The sequence below is a fragment of the Accipiter gentilis genome, chromosome 3, assembly GCF_929443795.1.
Source record: "Accipiter gentilis chromosome 3, bAccGen1.1, whole genome shotgun sequence".
Taxonomy (NCBI): domain Eukaryota; kingdom Metazoa; phylum Chordata; class Aves; order Accipitriformes; family Accipitridae; genus Astur; species Astur gentilis.
The window spans coordinates 11,637,456-11,652,426 of NC_064882.1; the positions used below are offsets into that span (position 1 = coordinate 11,637,456).

The 14,971-nt window shown below is 42.0% G+C and overlaps 2 protein-coding genes across 5 annotated transcripts in view; one reads left to right on the forward strand and one right to left on the reverse strand.

Annotated features, from left to right (window-relative positions):
- Positions 1-2,552, reverse strand: part of DCTD (dCMP deaminase) — a 64,281-nt gene extending 61,729 nt beyond the window's left edge. The window contains exons 1-2 of one of the 4 annotated variants that reach the window (XM_049833225.1): positions 2,448-2,552; positions 931-1,026 (exon numbers count right to left, since the gene is read on the reverse strand). The gene's annotated coding sequence lies outside the window, so the exon portion shown is untranslated. Of the gene's footprint in view, positions 1-847; positions 1,027-1,840; positions 1,958-2,447 lie in introns of those variants that run through there. The other 3 variants (XM_049833201.1, XM_049833219.1, XM_049833211.1) reach the window with 3 other exon arrangements.
- WWC2 (WW and C2 domain containing 2) overlaps positions 2,310-14,971 on the forward strand; it is a 108,302-nt gene continuing 95,640 nt past the window's right edge. The window contains exon 1 of the mRNA XM_049833179.1: positions 2,310-2,541. Within this exon, the coding sequence (XP_049689136.1) occupies positions 2,411-2,541 (131 nt within the window). The 5' untranslated portion in view covers positions 2,310-2,410. The remainder of the gene's footprint in view (positions 2,542-14,971) is intronic.

Consider the following 14,971-nt stretch of genomic DNA (forward strand, 5'->3'; position numbering starts at 1 on the left):
TTTATAAAAAATCAATCAGCTCATTGAAACTTAATATTCTCAATGAAAATAAATGAGTCTGTCACTTTAATAGGCAATGATCCTATTGCTTACCCTAAGTGGCTGAACTCCTACAGATATCCAGGAGTTAGAATGGCTCAGTTTTTCTCCACTGTTAACCACCAGGGCCTTACTTCATGTATGTAGTTTCATTGCACATTAACTTAATGCAACAGACGTAAAATAAAATCTTTGAGATAGCCTGGAGCTCAACATACAGGTATTTTAGGGAGGCATACAAGCTATTTGCAGAGACAGCGTTACAGAATAAAGTAAGTAGAATGACTAAAATAATAAAAATCTTGGCTCTAGCAAATTGGCAGTTAGCTACATTAAAATCATATCTTGTTGGTAGTTTTTTTTCTATTTAGGAGCAGATCCAACAATGGGACTTAGATACCCGTAAATTAATTACTGAAATGCCTGTCAGCTATGTGGCCTCTGCAGTGTAATCCAAAAACTTGTTATGTACTGAACAAGTCCAGTACTTAGTAAGTGTAAATTGTCTCAGAAGAATAATTCATAGAGCTGAATGCTAAAGATAGCTATAATGGAGTAGATAGCTAGATTTAAAAAAAAAAAAAAAAAAAAGGACATTTCTGGGTCCCAGGAAAATTTTGTTACTTTAAACCAGTACTTCTACATGAAAAGGAATAAAACATTCTAGCAAACAGGGACTAAAACTTGGGTTACCAAGGAATCTTAGCTGCTAAACTAGGGAGTCATATTCCCCCATAGGTGCTCTACTTCTAGTGCCAAATCTTGGGAATCAGATACACATGCAAATTAATAGAGCTTATTAAGTTACCTTCTATCAGCTGAACCATGGTAACCAGCCTGGAGTACTCTTCTCCTGTGGCAAATGTGAGATAAACGCACAGTAATTCATACCTGGTTTCTAAACTTAATGCGACTTAGCTGCCTGCTTTTTAGGCCAGGGGAGTTCAGGGCACAAACGGTGTGTGCATGTATTCTCCACTTGTGCTTCTGTTAAAAAGAAAAAAAAAAAAAAAAAAAGGCACGAAGTTTAGGTACTTCCAGGGTTAAAGAAGGGTTCCCTTGTTCCCTTTTTCATTTAAATTTTGAACTCGGGTATTTTAAATGTCAAGGTCTTTTTTCCTTGAGCCTGGCTGGAGTTTTGGGAGCGTTCACAAGGATGTGAGGCAAGGTTAGCGGGACCGGAAAGGAAAAAGGAAAGGAAAAAGGAAAGGAAAAAGGAAAGGAAAAAGGAAAGGAAAAAGGAAAGGAAAAAGGAAAGGAAAAAGGAAAGGAAAAAGGAAAGGAAAAAGGAAAGGAAAAAGGAAAGGAAAAAGGAAAGGAAAAAGGAAACTCTCTCGACGCCGCCACGGCTCAGGGCACGGAGGCGGTGGCAAAACTGCCTTTTCCCGGGGCACGTTCCCCGTGCCCCCCAGGGCCAGGACATCCCCCGCGCCACCTGATGCGGGGCCGGCAGCAAGTTCGCAGACAAAGGTAGCTTTGTCTGGCCGCTGGGTCTGTCTGTCGGTCGGTCGGCCGGCCTCAGGGCCGGCAGCCCTCAGGCCCGGCAGCCCTCAGGCCGGGGCGCCGCTTCCCTCGCCTCACCGCGCCGCAGCCCTTTCGCGCCGCTCTCCCCCGCGGGGTGCTGGCGGCTGGGGCAGGAGGGGGGTGGAGGGCTGCCTCGTCCTCCCAGCGGCCCAAAAAGGCTGCGGGGACGTGGCCGGGGTGCCTAACCGCCCGGGAGCTGACGGCGCGGGGGCAGAGGCGGTTGTCGGCCCTGGCCCGCGAGGCCGCCGCTCCCCTCCCTCAGGTGGTTGCCTCCTACCCCGCACCGGCCGAGCCCCTGCGCGCCGCGGGCAGAGCTCGTTTGGAAGCAGGAGGGGGCCCCCTTGCCGCCTTTCCCCCCCCTCCCCTCCTGCCCCCTGCCCTGCGCGCTCCCTCGCTGGATGTTTTCTGTCCCGGCTCCGCGGCCGGGGCCTGTCCAGCCCAGCCCGGTGGCGGCGGGCAGCGCCGGCAGGGTTAACCCTGAGGAATGCGGCGGGAGGAATGTGCATGCAGATGAGATGGATGCTAATCTCATGCTAATGAGCGGCGGCCGCGGCTGCCCGGGGCTCAGCCGGGCTCCCCGCGCCCAGACGGCAGCTGGGCTCCGCCGGCAACCCTGACCCGGGCTGCCGCGGCGCGGGCAAGGCGGCAGCCCAGGCATGGTGGACTGAGACCCGGCCGCGGAGGAGGGCTTCCCTGCGCTTCCGCGAGCGGCCCGCTGTGTGTCCCCGTCCCCCCCCCCTCCCCCCGCTCCCAGCCCCTTCCCCGTCCCCGCGGCCCGGGTGGGGGCTTTTCCCGCTTCCCGTCTTTCTTTCTGTCCCTATGGAGCAGCTACCCCCGCCGCCCGACCATGCCTAGGAAAGCGGGGAATGGGCAGCTCCCCTTACCCGATGGCTGGGAGGAGGCGAGGGATTACGACGGCAAAGTCTTCTACATCGACCACAACACCAAGCAGACCAGCTGGATCGACCCCCGGGACAGGTGGGTGCGCGGGCAGGGAGGTGGCGAGGCCCGGGGCGGGCCCGTCGCCGCCGGGGCAGCTCCGTGGCGGAGGGACGGGACGGGACGGGGCGGGGGGAGGGTGCCCCTCTCGGGGCGGGGGGAGGGCAAGAGAAGCTCCTGTTGGCAGCCGGGCACGCCGTGCCCTCCTTCCCATCGGGACGGGTACAGCCTGTTTTTAAGCCCCTTGCGTGAGTTGATGGCGGGGGGGGAGCATGTAGAGCTCTTCCCGGGGTCGACGGGGCTCGCTGGCGTTTGGGGAGTTCCGACAGGTACCGAAGTTTGCGAGTCCCTCCCCAAAGCAGAGGCGCTGGCTCTTCGCCATCCCTCTCCCCCGGGCGCCGCGGTGCGGGGCCGCCTCCTTCCCTCCCTCCCGGCTGGCGGAGCGTCCCGGACGCCTGTCCCTCCCGTGCCCCCCCCCCCCCACCCCCCCCCCCACCCCCTCGGCCCCGGGGACCGCCTGCCCCGCGGCCGGCCCGGCCCGGCCCGGCCGTCCGGTGAGGTCTCGGCTGCTGGCGGAGAAGGAGCTGGGGCTGTGGGAGGCCTCGTGTGCTCGCTAGGCCTCAGCAAGCCCAAATCCTCTCAGCCCCCCGCCAGCCGGAGCCCGGGGTGTTTGCTGCCCTTTCCGGGTCTGAGCGCTGTAGATCGGCAAACCTCCCTTGAAAGCGCTTGGGTGAGCGAGGTAACCAGCTCAAAGGCTTCTCGCCCAGGAGTCAGCAGGGCAGGTCTTTCATCTGGGGAGGGATTCTGGGTCTTCGGGTAGGCTTCAGTGGCTGTTTTTAATAGCTGGATGATAGACGCCCGAGACACCTATTGTAAACCATATATTTGGTCCAAAGTGGTCCCGAGAAGTAATTAAAAACCAAAACTTTCTGTGTATTATGGAAATACAATGTTGCTGTTGAAAACAGTGCAGTCTAATTATCGAAAACTTTTGAAAGACATTATAAATTTATGGAACAAGCTGCATTGAATTATAAATGAAGGCCTTGGTTTATATTTCTCCGGTGAAATTAGAAAAGGTAGTTGTGATGAAGCTTGCTGGCTGTAAGTTGCATAGGGAAAGTTTTGACAAGCATCATATGCTGTGTTAGGCCTACTTCTCTGTCCTACTTGCTATAACAGCAAATTCCAGTAGTGGCAAACTTAATACTTAAATTCCTTTGTACTTCAAAATATGTTAAATACCTTGTAAATTGTAGTGAGGTGGTAAGGTATGCAGGATAGTGGTTTTTATTACACCTGGCCTTCTGAGGTGATTATTTATGTTTTTATCACGGACAATAAAAAAATTTCTGGTTTTACTGTCTCTAGAAATAGTGGATTGGAAGTTTTGTTTAGTTTTAGACTTCTAATTTGTGTTTGCAAAGCAGAAAACAAGGTGATATGATTGAGGTAAAGTGTGACATTGGAGTGTACTCATTATAATACCGTCTTGCAAGTGTACTAATTTAAAAATTTTTTTACACATTCTGTAGTGCTACAAAGTTCAAGAGTATTCATATTTGGTGGTAAAATTTGAGTCTTCACTCTCATTAACAGAGTAGACAGCTAAGTGAGTAACACTTGTGTGTTTGCCATCCTGTAGGGATAGGATAAATATTGTTTCATTAATATCTTGATTACAGGTGAAAGAAAAATCAAGCCCTGAGACTTGATAATCTGTAATGAGAATGAAGGAAGTAAAGACCTTTTTCAGAAAGAGTAGTGTTTGAAATAATTGTTAACCTATGTCAGTCATGCAAAACAAACACAAAGCGGGATTTTTGCCCTTGGTGCTTGAGAGAATCCATGCTTTAGTGTACATGGCTCAACTGTGAAGCTGAATTACCCGCACAGAAGAGAGAATGACAAGCCTATTTAATGTGCAGCTAACGGTATTTGTATTTACAATATCCACATTTGCAATCTCTATTTATATTGGTGACCTGGTTTGGAAAAGTGAGTAAGAAATGCATGAAAGTCCTGTGATGACTTTGCTCTAGATTCCATTGTATCTTTCAGGTATTTAGAGAATATACGTTCAGAAACCATACAGGACATAATTAGGGCTTGCTGTCAGAAAAATTGAGAAGCTATCTTCCTAGTTTGTCAATACAATAAAATCTGGGTTCGTGCTGTTTCTAAAAGTTATCTTAAATTGTCAAAATGAAGATAATGGATTCTACAGAAAGGCTGAAAACGTGTTCCCTTGTTTGATGATACTTTAGGACTTTTTTTTTTTCCCAACTATTTTCTCTGATGGAGGTCATAAAGTTTTCATAATGTACTTGTGGAATATTACAGTACATGGGCTCCTAAAATCTTTCGTTGGTAAAGCAGGTGTAGAATAGATAAGTTTTGATGGACAATATTTCTTCTGCTGTTGTTACACTGCGTTCTCTGGATGATTACATAGAAAAGTTATGCTTGATGTTTTAAAATAATTTTTATCCTCTTTGAATTAGATGGTGCAAATACTGAAGGCTAGTCCTGTGAGACATCAGCCATATGTCTGTGGATTGCCAGGTATATTTGACCACAATTAGGAACCTCTTTGTAACTGGTTTAAAATATTAATGTCTAGAAATAAGCTGACATTTGGAAGTGGCATATTTCAAAGCTTCTTGGAAAATAGTCTGTGTTTTGTGGTTGTTTGGGGTTTTTTTGTTTGTTTGTTTGTTTTTTTAAATATAGTGATGCTTTTTCTCACGTACTTTTCTAGACTGTTCTGGTAGTACGTGTATTTGTTACTGCTTATATGGTGCAGGTCTGTTAATATAATGATAGCCTTGTATACAGCTGTGAAAAAAACCTGACATCAGCTTCAAGCTTGGGGCTCGGTTTTCAGTTTTGCCCACTTCATTTATCTGAGTAATCCCATTGACATTAGAGAATCTCACACTTGTAAGAGCAAGAGTGACTTGGCTTGTTGTGTTTTAGGAGAGTTGTGGAAGCTGTTTGAACTGCTCTGTTCCTCAGGGGTTTTTAATGTTTTGCACTATTCAACAGTGATGTTTCTCTCCAAACACTTAGGGTACTGTGTTGATTTGTTTTGAAGACTGGTGGCCCAAAGAAAAGGCACTTTAAGATACAAAGTGTGAGAGAAACATAGAGGCAAGAATGTGGGAGTTGTAGTAACGTTTTCACTCACTAAATATATAGATGTTATTTCTTTGTTTATGACTCCTCTAAGCTACAGCAAACTGAGAATCACTGATCTTGACAGTTCTTCTGAAACTGGTTTATTGTAAGAAGGGAAATATCCAAAAATACCAATTTTATTGTGCTACTACTTGACAAAATTATTAAAAGACAACTAGGGACTGAAGAGGAGGAGCCAGATGAAAAGGTGAGAATGGGTTAGAGGAATTAATACTTTTCTTTGAAGTTCCATTGAAATTTTTTCAAGTGCCTGGGATGCTGAATTACAGAAAGGTGTTGGTGTGGGGTTTTTTTCTGATAGACAATTAAGAGGGGGCTTGGGGTGGAGGCAGAAATTTGAAAAGGAAAATTTTTCATTTTTTCCACCATTCAACACATTTTAAGTAGGCCTCATGTTTGTTATATGCCTTAGTGGAACCAACAGAGTAGAGCACCGAGGAGGAGCAGAATAGGAGATAGGAATCTCAGTACCCTCAAATCTTCAGCAGCTGGATGATATTTGATTTTTCTCACCAGGAATGCAGGACCTTCATATCTTGGTTTCTACATAGTAAATTGCCCATGCTCCACTGCTGATCACCACTGACTCAAAACAGATATATTTGGGTTTTTATATAGCTTGCCTAAAGTGAGTTCCACATCACAAATTCTGAAGCTGCAAGTGATCTTTATTTAACTGTTTATCTGCATTCCTGTCAGAGTAGTGAGGAGTGAGCTGCTATGAAAACAAAACTATCCTTCCTTTCTTTCTGCCCTCTTTCCAATTCTCTTTCCACTGAGGAGAAAAATCTGTTTAAAATATATCTGTACATTTGAAATAGTTGATAGTATACTTTGGAATGTTTCTAGAAAACTCTAGACAACTGGAATGTTTCTAGAGTGCTTGCTAACTATATAACCAAGAAGGTGCTTGAGAAACATTAGATGTGCAGAAACCAGAGAACTTTCCGACTTAAGAGATTGTGAAAGAGTTTTCTTTGTGGTGATGCGGAGAGGGAATGCAGTTTCCATTGCTCCTTTCATCTTTTGGGGAGGTTGAAAACACTACCAGTTTTTATCATGGAATTCTGTAACTTGTACAAGATTTGTCTTAATTAGAATGTTTATTAGCTTTCAGCAATTAAACGTTGCATGCCCTTTTCCCTTGGAAAAGAAGGGCACTTTGTTCCTTACTTTTTCACTGGAACTTGCTTTCTCTTGTCTTGTGAACAGCAGAGGCTGTGAGGAGGGAAAATACTGAGGTTGAAGTTAACTTGAGCAGGGGCCTTACCTCCTGTCTCTTTCCTGGGCACTACCCTAGCTCAGGGGTGCGTGGTAGAAGGCTTCCAGTGTCAGTGGAGACTCGGAGAAATAGGAGGCATATAAGATAAGTTAAAGGTAGCAAATAAGAGGCAAGCAGAAAAGGGAATAGCATGATGGGATGCATCATCAGAGACTGGAAAACACATTTGGATTGATTCTTTTTTGCATGGAAGTAAGCTGTGTTGTGACAGATGAGTAGAATAACTTTTACTGTCTGAAGTGTCTGGTGTCTGAGGCAAGTACAGTTCTGTGTGAAGTTGGTGATTGCAGCACTTCAGCGAAAACAGGAAAAAGTTCTGAAATGTTAAAATTTGTGGTTGGGAGGTAACAAAATTTAGGCAAGATACAGGGGTATGATTCATCAGTCCTTTGAAGAAGAATGATGTTAAATTGAAGTGTTAGTCATTACATTTTGAAAGGGATGGATCTTAATTCTGTTTTAAGTGCAAATCTCAACATTGCTGATTTAAGGTACAACTAGAGCAACTACCTGATAAATCCTTTCTTTAGGCTGCTGCTTTCTAAGAATGAATTAAATGGCAAATCATCACTGAACGGTTCCCTTTCTCATTCCCTTTCTATTTTGCCTTGCATCTCCCTTGTTTGCCAGTAACTGGGGAAGGAGTGGGGCTTTTATGTTTTCAGTGGTGTGGAGCTGTTAAATGATTGCCTCAACATACCTTATGAAATTCTAACCTTAATAAGAAATAGTCACCTGCCTATTTTGGAAAATCAGTAGAGGATCATTTGATGATGCTCCAAGGTGTACAACTTGCAGTAATCCTGTAGTGAGATAGGATGATGATTTTTTTCCCCCCAAATGTCGTGTGGGTTTTTTTTTTTCCCCTTGTTTCATCCTGTAGTATCATTTGCTGGTTTTTATTCTAATTCCACATAATTTGTTCCTGTCTCCTTGTCTGCTCAGGAATGTGCATATTCTCTGTGAAACTGTCTGGTATCTCATTCTGGTTTCAGTGACAGGTTGGGAACTGCTTTTACTTAATTAATGTATATTTATTCAAAATAAAACCCGTGATGCAAGTACTGAACTTGCAATGAGAGACTAGCTGTGTCTGAACTTCTGACACCTTCATTTGTTTATCCAGTGTAAAGTAGAATTCTAATATTACAGTGCTAATATAGCTGTGATAGCACCAGACAGTGTTAAAATACATAGTGATTGTGTATGTGGGTTTTTTAACCAGTCTGTCATTTGCTTGGGGCTATGTGTTGTTGATTTTAGCTTTAGTGAAAATGGCTATGGTAACTCTGAGATAACGCTTTTTATTCTTTATTTCTCTGGGAGTGATAGGGCTGCACTGTATCTTTCATCTCAGAGCAAGTGAAGTTAACAAGTCAGGAAATGCTATGGATTATTTGCTTATGTGGGCAAAGTATGTACCACTGGTTAAAGCCAAGGACTGTGACCTGGTATGTAAAATGGGGCAAGCGGTCTAGACTGTGGTTTGTCCAGACCTACTAGTGCTTGCCGACTGGAGCTATTCCGATTAAAACCTATCTTGACTTACAAGATAGTGTTACTGTAGTTGTCATACACAATGTAAGCCTTAGTGAGAAGTGGTACACATGAAGGAAAATAGACCTTTTCTCAAATGAATGGAGCTGAGCTGTTTGCTAGAGATGTTTTCCTACTGTAATATGGTTAAACGAAAGAATACTTCAGAACTATCTTGTATTTTCAGAGAAAGGGAACTGGCTTTACTTTGAAGTAGTGGCTGGGAAAGAAGTTTTCATTTTTACAGGTAAGGGTCAATATTACATCCAGTAGGACAGATTATTTACAACTTTAGAGATCTGTACAGATTACATTAGGACTTCTTGTTTTTCTCCAGTTAAATAACTTGGTTAAAATTCTATGCTTGGAATGTGTTATTAAGGTTATTAGACAAAGAAAAGAGAATTTCCCTACTTCCACTTACTAATGTTTGTAACATCTAGAGACAAGTTGAATTTTGTGAAACAGGTTTTGTTTTGGTTTTCTTGCTATTTTTTTCTTTTTAGCCTTAAAAAATGCTACAGATATTTGAGAATTTCACTGGTTTTATATCATACGCATGACAAAAAAACTAGAAAAATACTCATGGAAGTAATGGAGAAGATTGAAAATAGACAAATGTATAGTAGTATTTCCATGGTGACACATTTTCAGAAAGGCACGAATAGAAACAATGCTAAGATTCCACAACTGTTATGCCGGGACTCGTGAATTCTTATTACACCAACCTGCAAGGGAAGTAGAAAAGGGTTGCAGAGGGGTAACACAGCACACTGAATCTGGACTGTCATGGTTCTGTTTACCTGTCCCTCTCCTGCCACCAAATAGTAAACTGATGCCAGGAGATGATTTGGCTAAAATTAAACCCCTTGTTATTAAGGTTGTTTTCCAGCAGAATCAGCCTGTTGTGTCGCTGAATGGATATTAGTGCTGGTGTGAGGCAGGAGGCAAGTCCAGAGCTGGGAGCAAAAAGGGGAGAGTGGTGCTGTAGAAACCAAGATGCAGATGAGTCCTAGCTGCCATGGAACTGTCATCTTAGGTGTCCATTTCTTTTGTTGGGTTTCTCCATTGTTTTTTTGTGTGTCTTTGTGTTCACCTTTGCTTTGCTGTGAACCAGCAGTACCACTGTCACAGACATCTTGATCCTAAATGTGTTTTCTGTCGCCAAGAAACCTTTATGATGTTACAAACTTTTAACTGACTTTTCAAATGTTTGTTAATGTGAAGCTCTTGTTGAAAAGAAATGTTGTCATTGCACAGTTGCAGAATTAGATCCTGTTTCCCAGAAATTTGCTGCTGTTGCCAATGTGCTTATGAATAGCTAATTTCTACTCTGTATGAAAGGAGATCAGAAATTCTTTGGCTTTGGTGCATTTTTTTCCTAATTATTTATAAACCATATTTTAGACTCTGCTGCAAAGTATCTCACCAGAATGGTGGTGTAATTGAAGACTTTGAATGTTTTATTTTGTGAACTGGAGCCATTTGTCTTCGTGTATTTGAGGGAGTCATCTGTATGGACAAATGGACTTGTCCTTCATTTGAAAGGAGCAGCTAGTGGCTGAAAAGGGGAGTGATACAGTAGTTATGGTTTCCCTTTTGTGTTGCTTGTTTGTGGGGGTTTGCTTTGTTGGGTGCAGGGTTTGGGTCTTTTTAAATAGCACATTTTGAGTATTGCTGAATACTACTGCTCTTCCCCATGACTTTTCTTGTGCAAAACCATTAGTGATAGTGAAGTTCTTACCCGATGAAGTCAATTCTCTGGCTCTTGTTTTTAAAAGGCTAATGAAAGGGCTTCTTGGGGGAGATTGCCCCCCACCCCCTTAAATGTACTTTTTTAAGGCTAATTTGCTTTTGGAATTTTTTGCTTGGTTAAGACTTCTGGGCTAGAGGCAGTCTGTCAGTGGTATGAATGTATTCTGTCAACTGAAACAATCATTTGCATCTCATAGAACAAGATCAGATGCTATCCTTTGAACTTGGATACTGTTTGTACTTGAAGAAAGGCAACTTTATCTCATCAAGTCTGAATACATATTGTATTCAAAGTAATTATTTGGGTATGTAAAGACATATTGTCTTGAGACAGCAAACTCAAATTTCTGCATATTCTTGCTGCATGCTATACAATACTGTATGTTTGACCTGCTTTGGTATGTCTGTGCTATTTTTCTCTATTGAATCAAACTTCAACCTTTATTTGAAAAACAAAAAGAACCATCATACTGGGATGCCTTCCATAATATGCTGCTTGTTCTGATAATCAGGTTTTCAGTGTCTAGAAATACCAATTTTTTTTACTTTTGGTATAGAGGAAAAAAACTAGAAGAATCTGTATTTTAAGTAAATCCTGCTAGGACATTCTCTTTGTATTAGCAACTTTGTCATGTTGTTAATGAAGGAACAGTACTTTACACACCTATTGTGCTTTTTTTCTTTAAAGTACTTTTAAGTGCTAAACTGTAGTCTTGTCCAGATAAGTATATCTTATGGCCTACAGAACTGAACTGTGAAGAATTCTTACACTGACTCAATGCCTGTCCCTTCGTTCTTAAGAGCTTACCTCCCTCATAGAGCTGGGAATGTCTGACAAAGATGTGGGTATTTTTAATCATGTGGCATATAAACTTTTGATATTCTGCAGATTGTGTACAAGCACATCATGCCATATGGCAGCAAATATGGCCAACACATGATGAATGGTGCCTGCCTTTTAGCTATGTGGCAGGCGTATGTCTTAGTAGCATCTTGTCAAGTAACAGGGTTTGACCAAAGCGCAGGTGTCCCCTGTCATATAGCTGAATGGCAGTGTTTTTATTGGGATCACACTGTGGAGGAACAGTTCTGGTTTCTTCTGCCTGTCACTCTCTGGGACACTCTGGTCATCGGAGGACAGGGTGATTTGCTATGTGATTCTCTAATACTTTCAGAAGAGGAGGTATGGCCCATGTCAGCTGAAAAAGTGAGCGTTTTAACCTTGCTCGCTGTCTGTGGTGGTGGATTGCAGAAAATTGTCAGGGGAGGACATTTATTTTCTCTTGATGAGGAAACAGTGAGGTGGGTTTTTCCTTTGTTTAATACAGTCAATTGTTAAACTGTAGTGCAGTCTAGAAATGCCTGTCTCATGGCCTGATGATCTGACTGAGAAAGACTACTCTTACTGAAAGCCTAGTCCCTTCATTCTTAATTCAGATTTCCTTGATTATGCTAAAAATGTTTATGTAGACTTAGAACTTTCTGCCTCTTCACTGATGTTAACAAAATGTCTCTATGAAAACTCTTAATTGCTGTTAGAAATAACCCTGTGCAAAATTTCAGTTGGTTAGTAAACAGTTACTGTGCATCAGAGAAAGATGCAATTCAGATTTAACAACTAGGTTTTTTAAATGCTGTTGTTTAGCAAATTATTAGTCTCATACTGTGATTTGATTCATGTTCATGAGCTGTTCTGGCTGTGTAGGACCTCTAGGTGCATGCTGCTGTCCTCATTGTAGCCTGACCAATGCAGAGCCCAACCAGGGGGTGCTGGTTTTGGCTTCTGTTCCACAGAGATCCAGTGGAGACCAGTTGTCATGGAGAAAGGTTCATAGTACAGTAAGGCTGGAGTGGCTGGGAGCTGAACTAGAGAGGGAACATTTGAATGTTTTTCTTGCTTTTGGGAGGGCGATGGGGAAAGTGGGACATGCAATGGAATCCAATGGACTTAGCTTCTGTGAAATAGTCTGTAGTTACTGTTGCTTGTAAAGCTCCTTTGATCCATATTTAATCTTTGGTGGTTTTGTCTGGTATGTGTACGATACAAAATTTCCTTGTGAGCCAAGTGACATTTTTCTGTTCCATAAATCATCCACCACTCAAGCGTACTTGTACTTCACTTGTCAAATGTGTGTTGTTAATTGGGGTTTGGTTTAAATTTTAAAACATTTTGGCTGTTTTGATTACCTCAAGCTGGTATTCACAGCGTATCTTTGTATACATTGTTCCTTGATACAGCACCAAATAATGTAATTTAAATTTTTTACTATTTTTAAAGAGATAGGGCAAGCATCCTGTGGGAAACTCACGAGCCTTCAGAAGTTTAGGAGCTTAGTAGCTTATTTTCTTTAGGAAGTGATGGCTGGGTAGGAAAGTATTGTTCTTTATTTGTTGTTAAAACTTTGACAAAAGTTAGGTCATGGTTCTGCCCTAAGGACTATATGCTTTTTGTGTACTCTTGGGGATGTATTCCCAGGTGTACCTAAGCCCACTGTCTATCCAAATCTGCCCCCCATATTCCCAAGATCGATACAATGTGTACTCAGTGTATTCACATATTACCGAAAAATCAAGTCCTTTTCAGCTCATTCTGTCAGTCCTGTTTTAACGCGTTATGTCATCTTCTACAGTAATTTGCGATAAATTTTAAAGTATGACCTTGCAAATGTTATGTATGATTGTATTTTTTCTGAGGTATTGCATTGCTTTTAATCACATTGCCAGTAATGGACAGTTTTATTGTCTGCGGATTCTGGTTGAAATGGTATTTTTTTGTTGTTGTTGTTTGAGAGTTGTAGTGTAGAGTGCAAAGATTTGCGCTTACCCCACCTCTTTAGTTTGGATAGAATTGTACAGTGGTGAACGATTCTAGTTTGGAGTGCTATGTACTTATCTCTGAGAGCTTTGCAAAATCAGCTGTGGTACGAGTTTAAGGCACAAAACTATTCAGTACTAAATTCCAGAGTGAATGGTGACAAACTGCCAAAACTGGAATTGGAAAGTCCATAGAGTTGGAGAGAAGTAAACAGAATACTGCTCAGATGATGTGATCTCTGACGGTCTGACTTAAATTTCACCCTTCTGAAGTAAATCACAGTGTTCCCTTTAACTTACTGGATTGGAATGTAGACCTGCAGAGAAGCCCCAGAAGTTGAGGTCTTCTATGTTTCTGTATCTTAATGTTCCTGGACAGTAGGAGTTTTGCCAAAGTTTTTCATATTTCCCACATTCTTTTGCAGTTGCCAGCTTTGTTTTGCACAGAAGTGGCAGGCTGAGGTGGTGCTTCAGTGGGTTACAGCATGAAGGATCATTTGAAATATGATATTAAAATAATTAAATACTTAAAATATATTTTGCTGAACTATTGAGTAGTAAATGATTATACATAAGAGGATGCAATTCAAGAAAGCAATCTGACAAGGAGTAAAGACCTCTCTGTCATGTTGTGAGTATTGCAATGTTTGAAATGAGCTGTTAACACACTTAGAATCATTCTGGTGAATAGTAGAATGGTATGGATGTGAATAATCATCTGAGACCTCTTCAGGACATTCCTGAAATAGTGTTCAAATGACTAGAGAAATTATGGGATGCAGCAAACACACAAACACCATAAGCTTTTTAGTCAGGCTGGTGTGGTCAGTGGTTTAATACTGCAGTAAGTAAGGCTTAATATGCAGGAACTTACATAGTAAACAGATGAGTTGTTCAAGTTTGTGAGTTTTGCGTGTTCTTTTCTGTTTGTCCTCTGTTCCTTCCAATCCCTCAGCTCTCTTTTTGTATCTACTCTTTGAGAGAAAGACTTCAGTGATCTAAGGTTTGAGGCTTGCTAAGGAGTTGTTTATTGGTTATACTTCTGTGTTGGCTAAATTGATGATAATGTGGTCTAGAAAGGTGAATTGCTTATAGCAAACCAAATTATTCTGGTGATATGGATTAGGCTTTTTCATTCTTGATTATGTTCTTGTTTGCTTGTCTAGTTGTTGTGCCTCACTTGCTAGCATGGCTTACAATGATCTAAAATAAACCATGGACTTCTGTGCTGTGGCAGGTTGCTGATTTGCATTCAGGACCTGGCTGGCCCATTTGCGCAGAATACATGAAAGACATCAAAACTTTATTTTTCCAGGCAAGATTTTGGCAAGAAAATAAGCTCTGAGGACAAATGTAGAACAGTTAAGGGTTTTGTATTAAAAATATTTAGAACCTCCTGTAGTTGATATTTCATGTCCTTTTTTTTTTTTTTTTTTTTTTTTTTTTGTCAGTCAGGTTTAGCTGAAAAGTTGTATCTCCTTTCTGGTCATAGTTGTGGTGCCTAATGTAGCTAGTATTTTAAAAATGAGAGTATCAGTATGAAGAGTATTTAAAAAAAAAAAAAAAAGGGAAAAAAAGTAGTGTTCCCATAACACTTCATTTCAAATTTTATTCTCAATTTGGCGGGTGTACTAGACAGTTAAGCAGCTTCAGCCAGCTGCCTGAAGTTCTTGTGAAACACTTTCCCTGCAGGTGTCTGGTGTTGAGGGGTGACAGTATTTGTCAGAGGACCCTCCTTGTGGCAGTACTGTCATTCCTTATTGAGGTGGTAGGTTTCTAACAGATCTTTTGGGAATAAGCTCTCCTAAATGGCTGTTTTGTAATATTTTATTTGAAAAGTTTTTTAAAATGGCCAGTATTGGAACTTTATCTGAATGCTCT